The sequence below is a fragment of the Hyaena hyaena genome, unplaced genomic scaffold, assembly GCF_003009895.1.
Source record: "Hyaena hyaena isolate Hyena2069 unplaced genomic scaffold, ASM300989v1 scaffold_8, whole genome shotgun sequence".
NCBI classification, from domain to species: domain Eukaryota; kingdom Metazoa; phylum Chordata; class Mammalia; order Carnivora; family Hyaenidae; genus Hyaena; species Hyaena hyaena.
In genome coordinates, this window is record NW_024080640.1 from 6,410,746 (window position 1) to 6,426,470 (window position 15,725).

A 15,725-nucleotide genomic window follows, 5' to 3' on the forward strand; every position below is an offset into this window, starting at 1 on the left:
GTTCAGATGCATAAACATTAAAGTCGGTATAGTGGTCACTTCTAGGGGTGGGAGAAGGAAGAGGAACGTGACTGGAGAGGACTACACTCAAGGCTTGAATGTTTTATTTTTTTTAAGTGGGTAGCGGCTGCCTGAGTACTCATTATTCTTTGTACTAGTATGTCTGAAGATTTTATAATGTAATTTTGAAGAGGAATAGGAAGATTTAATGAATAGGGTGAATAGGAAGCTATCTGACTTCTCCTTGAAGGAAATACATGCTTAGTGTGAAAACATTTGGAGGATAGAAATTATGTGAATCCTATTGTTACAGGAAGGTTGGAGAGACTCTGATCCTTGTCTCACGGACACTGAAGAATGAATCTCACCAACCACAGAGAGTGAGCACAGATAGAGTCTATTGAGAGAAAGCTCTCAATAGTGAGGGTAAAGCTCTCAAGAATGAGAGACATCTGACTGGGTAGCCAGCAAGGATTTTTGTCCCTGACTTTTTATTGGGAGTGATGAAGAGGTGGAGAGGAGGAAGTAAAATAGGAGATACGGAGCCTTATGGCTAATGTCCGTGAATGGGATGTGTTGTTTGATAATGAACAAGGTGGAATTTGAACTTTTATATCATTAGTGATACCACTGAGACGTCTTTATATTCTTAAAAATCTTCTGCTCTTTCTGAATATTTGTAATAATAAATACTGTGCTCCACTTTGATGAAGATGACTATTTTTCATTATTTAAACACCTGCCAATCACTGTGATTTGCCAACCATAAATGAAGTCCTTGTAAGTAAGTGTGAATGGGAAAAAGGGGGATGTGCTTGGGGTGGGACTAGAGAAAGATGGGTAGGAAACAAAATAGTCATTGATTCTTAAATTGTTAAGAATAGTGGTTCTGAGGCCATTACCGCCATTGTCTTCTTTCCAATGGGAATTTGGTCAAATGGGGAAGCATGAGTTATGGAAAGACAGCTTAGTTGGAGATTTAACTTAATTTTTTAAATCCTTTGGCAAAACTTCTGCTCAGTCTTTTAGTTGGATCTTTTTCTTTGCAAATAGGGACTCCTTCAGGTTATCTCAAGTGTTATGGCAAGTATGCAATGTACTTGGGAGTTATTAAAAACTACAAGGGAATCACAGGAATGGTGGTAAACATTATAAAGTTGAGCTGAAGAAGAAAACAGAATCTGAATGATTGCTGGCCCACAAATACTCATCTCCCAGTAAATGATCCAGCTAACTTTCATGTTTACTCTTCCCTGCTATAGTTTTATGTTCCCACAATTTGGGTTCTTTTAAAAATTGGACTTCTACATCATGATGCTTCAGTTGCTTTTTCTCTACCTCATTTCAATTTTTAGCTTTCTGTGAGTAAGAATGTGATCTTGGCTTCTATCCAGCCTTTGAATCAGCTGCTGTGGGCCCACTTAGCTACAGGTTGGAAGGATGGAATCTGGCTGTAGAACAAAGTCTCTAGTCTGGCCCCATCAACAGGGACTATATGTAGATTAGATGAACTTAGTGATGGTGACAGTTACTTGGTCTCATTTTTACACCCAGCTGTGATCAGCCGAGTGTGATCTCCAGCTAACCAGCTAGTACAAGCAGACGCTTGACGGGGTTACCACAGTTTTGATAAGTCTGTAGGCACAGAATTGTTAACTAAGTTTAATATCTGCTACTAAGTTCATGTTACTGAGTTTAATGTTCAGCTTTCTCTAGTATCCTGATTGTTTCACATATTTTGATTGTAAATTTCTCTGTTGGTATTTGCCCCTCTCCAGTGCCTATTAGAACCTGTGTTCCCCGTACTTCATGACCTGATTGTTAATACAGGTACTAACCTTTCTCCAAACTAGTTAAATCCTTCAATCTGGCCTTAAAATAAATTAAAGCAATTGTTCATTATATTTTAGCTCACCTCGTTATTTATCGGTTGCCAGGAAACGTGACGTAAGGAAAAACGCCTATTGGAGAAAGGTATTTATTTGACATAAATATTTGCATCCAATCTTAAAATACTAGCGTATGAATCTGGGAAACGATGTGTGTGTACAGGCATATGTAAAATTTATTTTTAACAGTAGCCTTAGAGGACACATTTGCCTTGAAGCACTCTTAAAGTAGTTGGTCTAGAGTAGAACTATTTAGCATCACTTTACATGCCATTGAACTCAGACATTGAGACACCCCATAATGCAAATAGAAAAGTCCTGAGGTCATTGTGTAATTTTATAGGGATCTTCACCAAAGCCAAGAAGAAGATAGTAAATTTTATTAGCATGATTAACTCCAAAAGAGCTGGCCTTTTTGGAAAGCCAGCAGAGAATAGAATTCTGTGTGTAGGCACACAGTGTATAGAATAGGCACTATATGGTGTACGTATCTACATGCATTTTTCCTTTGATCAACACAGTTTTTAATTAATGGGAATGAAGTCTTCCACAAAATGAAAATAGGTCTTAATAAAAAGGGCACCAATAAAACAATACCTTGAAGCTGTCTACTCTGAGTCCCAGTGGATTAGTGATTTTACTTTACATTTGAAATGACAGTACGGTGATGATTATTGCTCCTTTGGGATGGATAAGAAAAGAAATGGTGCCCAATTTTATTAGTCATTAGTATTCTCTCTTATAAGTGGTTTGGGAAGCTCTGGAACTGGAAGAACATGGCCTGAATGTATTTTTTTTTAAACAAGTAAATTATCTTTCAGTATTAGTAAAAATGTCGTTTGTCTGCCTTAGAAAAAGAAAACCTTCAAACATAATTTAGCTTGTCTGTCATTTTAAACATTTCAGAAGACCTAGCCCCGTGATCCAGGCCCATTTTTCTTTGTCAGGAGATGGTTCATTGGCTCCTGGGTGAAAGTTTTGACATTTATACTACATTCTGAGAAACCAAAGGGTGCCAGTTCTTCTGGAATTAAATAATGGTGTCTCCTCTACCATGAGGCATTTGCAGTATTCTGTGTATGGTCTGAAGTCATTGCAATGCCCTCTTTCCTTACATATTTTTATTATGATATGTTTTATTACTATTCTTGTTAGATTTCTCTTAGTTACTAGTCATCTTTATAGAGTCTTCCCTATGCAGCCTGGTCTTTCTCATCCCCACCTTTATGGCTTTAGGTCAAATAATTAAGAAATCCATCTTTGAAACTGTGTTTTGATCTCCCAGTAACACAGCCCACTCCTCCAGCTGTATCTTGATATGGAATCCTCACAGTGGAGCGATTCTTCGGAACGATGCTGAAAGTCCTTTCCCTGACCGTTTTCAGCTTCTCCTTGAGCGCTCAACCAGTTGCCCTCCCATCGCTCAACTTTTAACACGTGTAGAGTTAAGGGAAACTGAACTGTCTCATGGCCCCATCGTCAGACACCTGCCCAATCACGAGAGCTGTGAAGTAATAAAGATTTTTATTCCTGATTTTCTTGAAGAGAAGAGTTACTTTTTAAAATCCATCTCATAGCAAACTGTTATAAATAAATCCTTCTTTTTTTTCCTTATTAACACAGTATTTATCTGTCTTCCCTCTGTCAAACCCTGAGCCAGCCACCTTCCCCAGGCTACCTTGGGTAGGTATCCCAAAAGGAACATAGAGGGCAGGTGAGACCCTGGAGAAAGACCTATGGGAAGTAGAGATGGCTCTGTCACATGAAGAAGAGGGTGAGAAAGGCCACTGTCAGGCTGAAGAGTCTCATGGCTTCCAGGAGAGCAAAGCCCACAGTGGTGTAGAAGAAGAGCTGTTGCTTCAGAGAAGGGTTCTCGGCGTAACCAATGACAAGGTTCCCAAACATAGCCCCAGGTCCAGCCCTAGAGCCTGCCACCCCTACTGGGGCAGCCCCAGCCCCAGTGCACTTGGCTGCTGTGTCATGCCCTTAAAATGGCACTGGTTTGGAAGCTGCGGCTGGGAATATGTAAGGTTAGGAGGGTGTGGGGCTCCCAAGCTGCTAAGCCTCTATCTGTCAGTGTGTCCAGTGCTTTTAGTACCACTGCAGACAGTGATGGGCTCTGCAACGGAGAGGGGCTCCTGACCCATCAGGGGCTGGAGACTATCTTGGCACAGGCGGACAGGATTTTCGGGGGATGAAGGACCTGGGAGCTTCTACCGATGCAGAGAAGATGGAGAGGGGCGACGGGGTGGGGTGGGGGCGCAGGAAGAATGAAAGGAAGCTATATAGATCCTCTTTGGATAGCTCTCCGGAACACCCTTTTCTTCAAGCATTTTCCAGCAGCACTTGTCATCTCTCTTTCTTAGAAATCAGTATTTCTTAATAATATTGTCAGTGACTTAATCACATTTATTAAGGAGTTGCTTCCTGTCAGACAACGCACTAATCACATTATAGGCATTATTTTTACTTTGCGCAAACAGCATTATGTGGATCGCTCTGTTGATATCTTTGTTGTTTGGGAGGGGGAAATCGAGGTTCAGAGACTTTGAATAACATGCGCCTCGTTACACAATAAGGAAGTCCTGGAACCCTGGTTCAAATCCAGGCAGTCCGATTCCAGAACTTGCTCTCTTGATGGTCATATGCATTGAAATAAGTAATGATGTGTGTAATGCTGCCTGGGTCCACACACTGAGGACAGAGAGACAGCCATACTCACCTCAGTCTCAGGAGCCTCTAAAAAAGAAGGGCTATAAAAAAGGTGTTTTTTGTTTTGTTTTGTTTTTCTCCTATTAGAGGAAGGGAGAAGCAGGAGAGCAAAACACAGGGAGGGTCTCAGAGAAGACTTTAGAGGAGAAATTATTTTCAAGCAGTTTCAGTAGGTGTGGCCAGATTGTGTAGGGTTGTTCAAGGCTGAAGAGAAAAGGTACTGAGAGGTGACCCCTGCACCAGCACCATCTCGTCTCCCAGGAAGTTGTTAGAAATGCAAACTCAGCCCCACCCAGACCTGTGGAATCCGAAACACTAGAGGTCGGGCCTAGCAGTTTGCTTTGTGGCACAAAAAGGTGATTCTGATTATAGGTGATTCTGATAGTTCAGTTTTGAGAATCACTGTAAATGCTCAGAAGGTGAGAACACCAGACTTAGTTCAAGAATTTGAATATTGTTTTCCCTTCTCTTCCTTGCAACCAGAAGGAATAGAACTGTGTCTGTATTACACCTTGCCTGGCTCTGGGCCAATAGTATTTGCAAAGAGAAGCAGTTGAAAGATATATTCTCGTTTTATTTATTTTTAGTTAAGAAAGGACACTTTATGGATAGCAAGAGTTGACATTTTACCCTCAAGAATTTAGCCTCTTTTTGGCTAACCTAGCAGCCTTGAGAGACTTACTGTTGCCATTATTTAATGTCTGGGTCAAAACTAAACCATGAACAGCTTAAGTCATTGTTGATCCTTGTTAAACTGACAGTGACAGCAACTTTTCTAGTCATCAGTATCTGTGATGTCCGTTGAATGTCTCCACATTTTACAAGTTTGACTGTAGAGGTGCATGGGTAGCTCAGTTGATTAAGTGTCAGACTCTTGATTTCAGCTCAGGTCAGATCAAGCCCTTTGTCAGGCTCCGTGCTGGGCGTGGAGCCTTCTCAAGATTCTCTTTCTTCCCCTTCCCCCATGTTTAGAATTGACATGCAATTCTGGAAGTTCTGAATTATGCTTACCCGAACAGCTAATGTTTGCATGCATCAAATCCTGTTATAGTAAAAGCCAAAGGCCTGCTCAGATTCATTTATTATAGTGAAATGTGGCTGTAGTAAGGATTACTTGAAATACTACTGTCTTATATGAAGACCAACATATGGTTGGTGTGTTCTCCACATTTCAGAGGTTATATGTACTATTTCTCGGGTCATTAAAAAACAAAACAAAGTATAGTACTGATTACGGAGCATTTAAAGCATGAAATTATAAATGTAAGACAAATGAATAGTCCCCCTTACATTTTGGTCTTTTTTTTTTTCTTTACAGTCTCTTGGGGGTTTTTGGGTTTTTTTTTTTTTTTTATTGTTGTTATAGTTGACTTTGAAGTGACATAATTTACTGATTCTTGAAAGTAACTGCTTTTGAACAGCACATTAATCCCCCTCTCCTTTTTACTCTATTTCTATTATCACAATTATATTTTAACCTATTTGTTTACCTGTCAGCCTCCCTTTTTAGATTCTGAAGACAGAAAATCTTGTCAGTGACCCATGCCCAGGGCATTATTACTGGATTCCTTTTTTAATTTCTTTTTAAATGATGTCACAAATGGCCCGGTCAGTCAATCATCACAGTCTATTCATTTAATAAACATTTACAGAGCACCAGCTTTGTGTGTTAACTGCTTTAGGAAACTTATTCAAGCCCTGGTCTGAAATTGGCTGCATCAGAATTAGTACCTCAAGAACTTTTAGAACAGTTCTGGGCCCATCCCTGATGATTCAGATACTACAGGTTAAAGCCTGGGACCCGAACCACTAGTATTTGAAAGCTCCCAAGATAATTCTTGTGTTACCTTGGGGCTGAATGATAAAGAGGTGGTCCTTTCCCTAGACTGGTTAGTCTTCTTCCAGTATCTTTTGTCAACCTCTCTGTTTCTGCTACTCTTTATCTTTGTTCTCATTCTTAGAAACAAACGAAGTAAAATAAGGAGATAAGGGCTTATTTTAATGCTAAAGAAGTGGAAGGAACTTTAACAGATTATCTTATTTAACTGCTACCATTCTTCTGTGAAGTAAATACTATTATTCAATAATTTTTTTCATAAAACACTGAAGGTTATAAAATCTTATACAAGGTCACACATCTAGTTAGTGCTACAGTATGGGTTTAAAACCCAGAGGTGTGTATCTCAGGAGTCCACGTTCTTTTCCCCTGCCATAAGCAGCACTACCGTACAATGGAAATTAGTTGTTTTATAAATGTGCTGTGCTAAACTGCATATATGTGTTCAGTTTTAAGAACAAAGAAAAAAATGCAAATAAGCTGAATCCTTCATAAAAAAAAAAAATCTCCAATGCTCTAGGAAAAAAGAAGATTAAGTTGATTTTATATTTGTGCCCTTTGATTTTATTTTTTCCCTTGTGCTCTGTGTATTGGAGCCTTTCCATGAAAAAAAGCCTTAGGCTATTTTTTAAAATTAATGTTTATTTATTTTTGAGAGAAAGAACGGAGCTGGGAAAGTGTAGAGAGAAAGGAAGAAAGGGAGATACTGAATCTGAAGCAGGCTCCAGGCTCTGAGCTGTCAGCACAGACCCTAACACGGGTCTTGAACTCACGAACTGTGAGATCACGACCTGAGCCGAAGTCGGGCGCTTAACCGACTCGAGCCACCCAGCCTCCCCTATTTTTTTTTATTCTTTGTGTATACTTTTAAGTAGTGATTGCATTTTTGAGTTGAGACTACTAATATTAAAGAAAATGCAACTTTATTTTTTAGCACTATATATTATATATCTCTTAAACTTATAAAAATAGCTACCAACATTTACTCGGCATGTTATTCTATACCAGGATCTAATGGCTTGGTTTTTTATTTATGTCAAGTATGTTGGCTATTGTTTTTCACTCTTAATGGTTTTTAAGGCCATGTATTCAGATTTTGCATAGAATGTTAAAGTTTTTGAGGCCAATGGTTAATTTATTTTGCGGGTGTCGTGTGTCTGTAATACAGAAATAAAAATAGGGTCATGATAATAAATTAGTAAGAGTAAGCATGTGCTTTACCAGTTTGATGCCATGCATATATTATTTCTTATAAAACTATGCACTAACCTTGAGGTTGCTTTTGAAAAGTACCTTTACTGTTAATTAGTATCAACATTCACCTTTTTAGAACCACACGATATGATATAAATGTTCACAAGGGTGAAATTTTAACACACACTAAAGAGGCAAGTGTGAACTTTATTTACAGAGGGATATATTTACATTTAGACTGTTCAAAGATTCATATTCTTAAACTCCTCTGTGTCTTTGGGATGCCCTTCACCTTAGCCCCTCTAGCAAATCGATGGTCAGCCCTCAGATCCACTCCTCAGTAGAGTTTTGCCTGCCTGACCCTTTTTATGCTGAATCAGTGATTAGGCTGAATCACCTCCTGTCGAAATTTATCTGAATGTGTATCTTCTCTACTTCTTCTACTTCTACTACTTCTCAGATGTATGGACCATCTCTAGGCGCTCCCACAGAGTCTAAAATATTGCACATTCTCTAGATGTTTGATTTTGGTGTAATGTATAAAGTTTATTACTCACCATTGTAATGGAAAATGTACTAGAGCAATTGCTTTTTTCATTATTAATTGTGAGATGTATAATATGACTCTTATTTTTAGGAAAACTGAGTTCCAGAGTAACTAAAAAGCTTGTTAAAATCATATACAAGGTTCCTTAAATTTAGTCTGACACGGTCTTCATTTGTCTTTCAATCCTATGTACTTTTCAGTAAAACTGCATTTGCCAAACTATCCCACAAGACACAAGTGTCCCAGGGAATGTAACTGGAGTCATGGCCAGTAAGGGACAAGACAGAATTTAGTGGGGGGAGGGGAGAATCCTTGGTTAAATAAAATCTAATAGGTGTTGGGTTGTTGTTTTTTTGTTTTTTGTTTTTTGTTTTTTTTAACTCCAGGACTTTTCTGAACTGTAATGTACTGAAGTGCAGAGTGCCAGAGAGATTCGTATAACATAGAATATTTTCTGAAGTTATGTGTTACCCCCTCTTTAAATTTACTCTTCTCTTGAGAGACTTTTTTTTTTTTTGAAAAGATACAATTTAGAGAAGCTGCACTAAATGAATTCTGTCTGATGTTGATTCAAGTTCTTTATATCAAAGTCATCTTGACTTTGTATGTGAACAAAAGAAATTGAAAGATACTGGTTGTGGACTACTCTTCCTGGATTTGTCTCTGATTTACTCTGTGAGTTTTGACAAATTCCAAAAGTGCAGGAAATTATTTCCATTTATTCATTAATAAAGTAGTTATCTGGGGAAGACACATGTTAAAATACTGAACCTTAGAACTCATGATTTTGAGCCTCTAGTCCACTGTTTTGCTAATAGGTCCTAGTCAACATGTATATGCCAGATAATATTACAACAAATAACCACAGACAATCCACATTCATTTATTTTACTGAATTTATGTTTTATTGCCTGAAGTAGGTTGGCTTGGTAATTGTTTGTTTTGTTTTGTTTTGTTTGTTTGTTTGTTTTATGGAGATTTAGGTATCCAATGTGGTCCAAGGAACATTGCAGGGACCACTCTATGTTGTAGTTTATTTGTTAGTTAATAAAGGGGGGAAAAACAGAGCTTTTTCCTGCTATTAATATCATCTTAACAGTATCTGTTTTAAGAAAATTCAGCTGATCAAATTCAAATCCTAGGCTTAACATGAATTAAAGTTTAATTGTAAGAGGGCAGTCTGAGGTAGAAGGAAATCTCTGAAAGCTAATAGAGTTTGTGGATTTGGGGAAAAGATCCACACTAGTTGTAAAGAGAAAAGAACCCATTAGTGTTCAGGATAATCATTGTAAGGGAATATTACTGCCATCACTATGTGGAATTCGTGAGGGTAGAAGGGACGATTGAGTTTTTATAGTTTCCTCTAGGGACTAAGTAACTTAATTTGGTTAAATGTAGCCTGGATAAAAAAAAAAAAAAAAAAAGATACACACTAAATAAATATTGTGACTTTACAAATGAGACTACCTGGCCTATTTGAATTTGAAAAGGAAAGGGGAGCTCTAGCTGTGAATTAGTATGGAAGGAGTGTAACAAAAGACAACAGGCTCCACCATTTTGTAGCTTAATGATCTGGCACAGCTCACTGTCTATATTTACTTAAAAGGAAGTGGACTATGACTATAATTCTGATTATAACTTAGGAATGAAAAAGAAAGTAGAGTAAATCTGTCTGCTACTGATTTTTTGGATAACATACTAGAAATATCACAGAAAGGGCACCCTCGTGTCTCAGTAGATTGAGTATCGGACCTCGGCTCACGTCATGATCTCACGATTGTGAGTTCAAGCCCCATATCAGGCTCATTACTGTCAGTGCAGAGCCTGCTTCAGATCCTCTGTCCCCACCCCTCTCCCTGACCCTCCCCCACTTGGACTCTCTCAAAATTATTTTTTTAAAAAGAAAGAAATATCATAGAAGGACTGATTTTTTAGTAAATATTCCAGATCTGATCATCTAATTGAATTTTATCCATGAAAATCTTTAGAGTATTTTTTAAATATAAAAGGTCTACCAGAGTACCTGGGTAGTTCAGTGGGTTAACCGCCCCACTCTTAATTTTGGCTCAGGTCATGATCTCAGGGTCATGGGATTGTGCCCTGTGTCAGGCTCAGCATGGAGACTGCTTAAGATCATATGTCTCTCTCTCTCTCTCCCTCCCTCCCTCTGCCACTTTTTAGTGCACGCACTCAGGCACTCTCTTGCTCTCTTAAAAAAAAAAAGAAAACAAAAAAACAAAGGTCACCCTTGCCCCAAACATTTTTTAAGCTTATTTATTTGATAGAGAGAGAGAGAGAGAGCAAGAGAGACAGAGAGAGTGGGAGAGAATCCTAAGGGGGCTCCGCACCATCAGTACAGAGCTGGATGTGAGGCTTGAACTCACAAACTGTGAGATCATGACCACACTAAACTAACTGAGCCACCTAGGCGCCCCTCAACAATTTTCTTTTTTACATTTTATTTATTTCTGAGAGAGAGAGAGAGAGAGAGAGAGAAACAGTCTGAGCAGGGGAGGGTCAGAGAGAGAGGGAGTCACAGAATCTGAAACAGCCTCCAGGCTCTGAGCTAGCTTTCAGCACAGAGCGCAACATAAGGCTCGAACCTACGAACCATGAGATCATGACCTGAGCCAAAGTCAGACGCTCAACTGACTGAGCCACCCAGGCACCCTAAACATTTTTTTAAATCTTCCTTTGGAATTACCTTACAGAAAATTTAAGGACCCAAAAGTTAAGTACAATTGCTTTATATATTTATATATATTTTATATATACTTATGTATAGTTTAAGTGGATGTTTACACATGCACACATATTTGTATAACATCAAATGAAAAAACCTCATTTGTTTACTTTTCTATTCATTAGAGGTTTAAATGGTTTTAAATAATCCAAAAAATCTGTACTAGAGAAAGATATGTAACAACTTCCTTTTTTTTAATGTTTATTTTTGATAGAGAAAGAGAGCATTCACACACTGGAGGGGTAGAGAGAGAGGGAGACAGAATCCAAAGGAGGCTCTGAGCTGTCAGTGCAAAGCGCAGCATGGGGCTCAAACCCATAAACTGTGAGATCATGCCCTCAGCCAAGTTCGATGCTCAACGGACTGAGCCACCCAATCACCCCACCATTTCATTTTTAAAGGCAGTTTCTAAAGTAGAAGATTTTTAACAGTGGCAGCAGCTCTGAGGTAAATATCTAACATCCAAGTATTTTGAAAGACTTATTTGGATGTTTACATTATCATATATATTTTTTTACAAATAGCAATTATCTGAGGCTCCTGGGTGGCTCAGTCAGTTAAGCATCCAACTTCAGCTCGGGTCATGATCTCACCTGTCCTGAGTTTGAGCCATGTCAGGCTCTATGCTGACAGCTCAGAGCCTGAAGCCTGCTTCGGATTCTGTGTCTCCCTTTCTCTCTGCACCGTCCCCCACCACCCCCTGCTTCATTGATGCTTACTCTCTCTCTCTCCTTCAAAAATCAATAAACATTAATTTTAAAAAAAAAATAGCAATTATCTTATAGCATATTCTTACCTGGTGAAAGAAACAGAAAGGACCAGATAAGCAGGAAGTTTGAGATCACAAATGTGGAGATGTATGTCAGTGAAAATAAACAGTATCTTAAGTTGGCAAGTGGTATTCCATCAAAGGGTTAAAAATACCTAGAAAGTCTTAATTTTCCAAGTTGAATTCTTCTGAGTAATTAAAGTTAAAATATAGCCTTACATTTTAGAAAATTTCCATTATTTGCATAGCATTTACCCTCCAAAAGACCTGCACAGAACATTGGATTGCATCATTCACAGTCTCTGATAGGATCATCTGATTTGGAGCTGAGTTGAAGCATAGTATTACCTTAAAGATTTTAATGAAATTGAACATTAACACAATTAAACAAGATTACCAGATCAAAAGCTAACAATCAAATCTTTTTAGGTACTGTTAACGAGCTTGCTTCCCCTCGGGCTTTGCTGTGCCAACTGGACATGTGCTCTATTTGTGTATTAAATTGTATTTTCTACTAGACAGCATTTAGCCAGAAGTTCTGCTGCATTTATAGCTTTAGAAGTGATCCACATTTTTTTTAAAAACAAAAGTATAGTTTTCACTTGGCCTTACTGATAACGTAAGTAAGGCCTAATGGACTTCCCTCCCATCCAGTTTGAATCGTCACTTTATGACCATCCTGTGTATGTATGCATGATGCATGCAGGTTTGTATGTGTGAAAAATTGCACATATGTGTATACCTTTTTTATTTTATTAGTTCTGTTAGCCTCAACATAATTAAATAATCATGATGAAAACATCCAGTTAAACCATTTCCAGCATGGTACCTTGTACTTTATAAGAATTTACAAATTTGATTGGGCAGCTACAGATGCCTGCTGCAAAGGTGATAGACGCATATACGTGTATTTGTATTTGTGTGTACATGTATACACCTACACAGAATCCTACATCAATACTGAACATTGCTTCTGATTGCCTAATAAGAGCACAGATCAGCACTCTCCAAGAGAGGTATAATATGAGCCACATTAGACCAAAAACAGGATAAAGAAACAGATGAAATAAATTTAATAATATTTTATTTCACCCAATACATCCAAAATATCATTTTGGTAATCTTAATAAGTAAAGCTGCCTCTTATTTTACCAGCAAAAATGGGTTTATTTGGGAATACCAGAGGATCGCAATCAGAGACAAGCATGCTATGGCCAGACCAGAGGCAATTCCAGAAATCAAAGCAAGGGTATGCTCATATAGAGAAGGTGGGGGGTGGGAGGGTAGTCTGGAAGGCTCTTAGAAACAAAAAGCCCATTGGAGTGCCAAGTATCCTTGTTTTTCCATTGGCTAAGTTGTGACGGTCTCTCATTGGCTGGGCTGTTGCTGGGAGAGAAGGAAAGCCTTTCTTCTTCCTGCTGGGAGACTGAAGTCTGTGCCCAAGGTTATTTCTCTTCCTGTGTGAGCCCCCTGCCAGTCTCCATTCCAAATGAGATTCCCTTTCATTAATTTGCCCACAATTTCAACCTGTAATTAATATAAAAATTACAAGATATTTTACATTCTTCCTTTCATACTAAATCTTAGAAACCCGGTGTGTATGTGGCACTTAATGCCCATCTCAGTTTAGGCTAGCCACATGTGACCTAACAGCGGCACGGGGCTTGTGGCTACCCTACTGGACAGCTCGGGTACACCCAGTGTAAGCTGCAAGGAGGGTGGTGATTTCGAGAATAATAAAGTTAGGATGAAATCAGAGATCATTTAACAGCTTCTCTAGTAATCGCTGCTTCTTTACTGTAGAAAGTTCAAAAACAAAAAAACCAAACACAGGGTAGGAAAAAAAGAAAGATAGCTTTCTAAGTATATGTGGACCCAAAGACTGTCTGCCAAAGAGCTGCCTGAATTCTTTTTCTTTGTTTGCTGACAGAAGCCACAGTTTTCAAATTCAAAATAAGAACCACAGAAATTTCCAGTTCTTGCTGATTCCTTCTCAGGTTGGGGAAGAAACATCCGCCTGCCTCCCAGTTGTACCCTTGGGAAGATTTCACGAACCTTCGTGTTGTGGAGGGCTGGGGCCCAAGCAGCTCTGAGGGGAGATGCCGGAGTTACTTGAGTCATTTGCTTCTCAAAAGAGACTGCAAACAGAAGCTTCTGCAACTTCAGTTAACATGAATATGAAGGCAGTGTCTTAGTCCCTAGACTGGGCAGCTTATTTCTCACTCTTGTGGAGGTTGGCAGTCCCAGGTCACCATGGTGCCAGCCTGGTTGAGCTCTGGTGGTGAGTTCCCTCTTCTTGGTTTTCAGATGGCCCGCCTTGCTGTGTCCTCACATGGTGGAGAGGACGAAACATCGGTGATTTCTCTCCTCACATGGTGAGAAGCACCGAGACGTTTCTTCCTCTTTTTAAAAGAATCCTAATTCCATCAGGATGTTCCATGCCGATGACCTTATCTAAATTTAATTCCCTCCCAAAGTCCCCACCTCCAAATAACCATCACACTGAGCCTCAATGTGCAAATTCCATGGGAGGGGGGTGGGGGGGTACATAAACATTCAGTTCATCACAGAGGGACTGCTTTCATATCTCCAGTATTCACTGTCTCCATTTCTGGAGACAAAACAGAACAAGTTTGTACACTGTTTTGTGTGTACATACTCAGTGGCCTTTTCTTACCTGTTTTTTTTTTCTTAAACTGACAAAAAATTGAAACCAAGAGACTCATTTAGCATACACCTAATTGTCAGGTACTTTAATAGAAATTAACTTATACTGGTGATTAGTTAAGAAAATGACAAAAAAAAGTTATTAAATAGAAACAAAAGTAAAGTTGGCAATGCTATACCAATTAATTTGATTAAGTTTCCCATTTTAGATTATACAAACCTGTTCATTTTCCCCTTCAACTCTCAAATGCTTATTTCTGAAAAATAGATGTAACCATTTTTGTTTCTGACAGATACAGGGACTTGAAATTTTGAAATTCTGGTTATCTTAAGTGACAGTGGACAATTACTTAGATAATGGAATAATAAAAATGGTACTTGAAATTTGCATGGTGCTTTACAGTTCATATTATTTGTAAAGTGGTTTTTTGAAATCCTCAAGATAGAAGCTAATGAAACCCTCAGATTCCCAGAAGTTTCAAGGCTGGGCCACCCAGCTGTCAGTCAAGATAAGTCCTGCTTCTGACTTAGAGAACCCTTAGCTCTTCTATTACAATGCAGCTGACTTTCCTGATTTACAAGAATTAAAGGAAAAAGAAGACAGAAACGTAGAATATGTGGTCAGTACAGGAAAAAGGAATTCTTCATAAGTGACTTCCAAACTAAAATGAATGATTAGTTTGAAGCTCAAATTGAGTTGAAGATAGAGTTTGGGAAAGAACATATATTCTGGTTGGCTGCTTTGGGACATATCGATTGAAAGGGTTCAGTAACTTAGCTAGTCCCAATAAGAGAATTTCTATGTCCCTGAAAAAGAGGAACTGACTTTAATCGACATTGTCTCAAGGTAAAAGGCAACCAGTGTGTTTATTCATGTATTCATTAAATGTTTATTGAGCATGTATTATGTTCTGGAGAACAAAGACAATAATGTCTGCCATCATGGAGCTTACATTCTGGTGGGAGGGAAGTTTCTGTTTCACTGCAGGCACTGCGCTGCCTTTATTTTTGATATTCTCTCGAACGTCCTACGGCAGCCTCTAGCATTGTCTTATTTCCAATTTAAAGACAAAGAAACTGAGTCTCAGTAAGTTGCTCGAAATTGCACGAACAGTAAGGCCCAGGAATGGTAATTAAACCTCGTTCTGTCTGACCCTTTCACCCTGTAGTATACAGTCTCCCAGGTCACCCTCTTTACGAGGTATAAAATTTGACCTTTCCAAATGTCAGCTTTTAATAATGTTAGAACCTTGTATGCTACTCATCATTTCGTTGCTTTGTTTCAAAGCAATCATTTTGTAGTACTGGGCTTAGCTTTATCTTCAGAAGAAATTACATGCGACGTGTTTAGTCTGATTTGGTAGCGC

The 15,725-nt window shown here is 38.7% G+C and overlaps 1 protein-coding gene and 1 pseudogene across 3 annotated transcripts in view; one reads left to right on the top strand and one right to left on the bottom strand.

The window, feature by feature from the left end:
• Nucleotides 1-15,725, top strand: part of EXOC4 (exocyst complex component 4) — a 752,259-nt gene that overhangs the window by 399,524 nt on the left and 337,010 nt on the right. The window contains exons 11-12 of one of the 3 annotated variants that reach the window (XM_039243437.1): nucleotides 1,911-1,974; nucleotides 6,099-6,152. The exons of 1 other annotated variant lie outside the window; for it this stretch is intronic. In XM_039243437.1, coding sequence (XP_039099368.1) covers nucleotides 1,911-1,974; nucleotides 6,099-6,140 — 106 coding nt within the window. In that variant the 3' untranslated portion in view covers nucleotides 6,141-6,152. Of the gene's footprint in view, nucleotides 1-1,910; nucleotides 1,975-3,174; nucleotides 3,424-6,098; nucleotides 6,153-15,725 lie in introns of those variants that run through there. One more of the 3 variants, XM_039243444.1, reaches the window with a different exon arrangement.
• LOC120238918 lies at nucleotides 3,648-4,534 on the bottom strand (annotated as a pseudogene).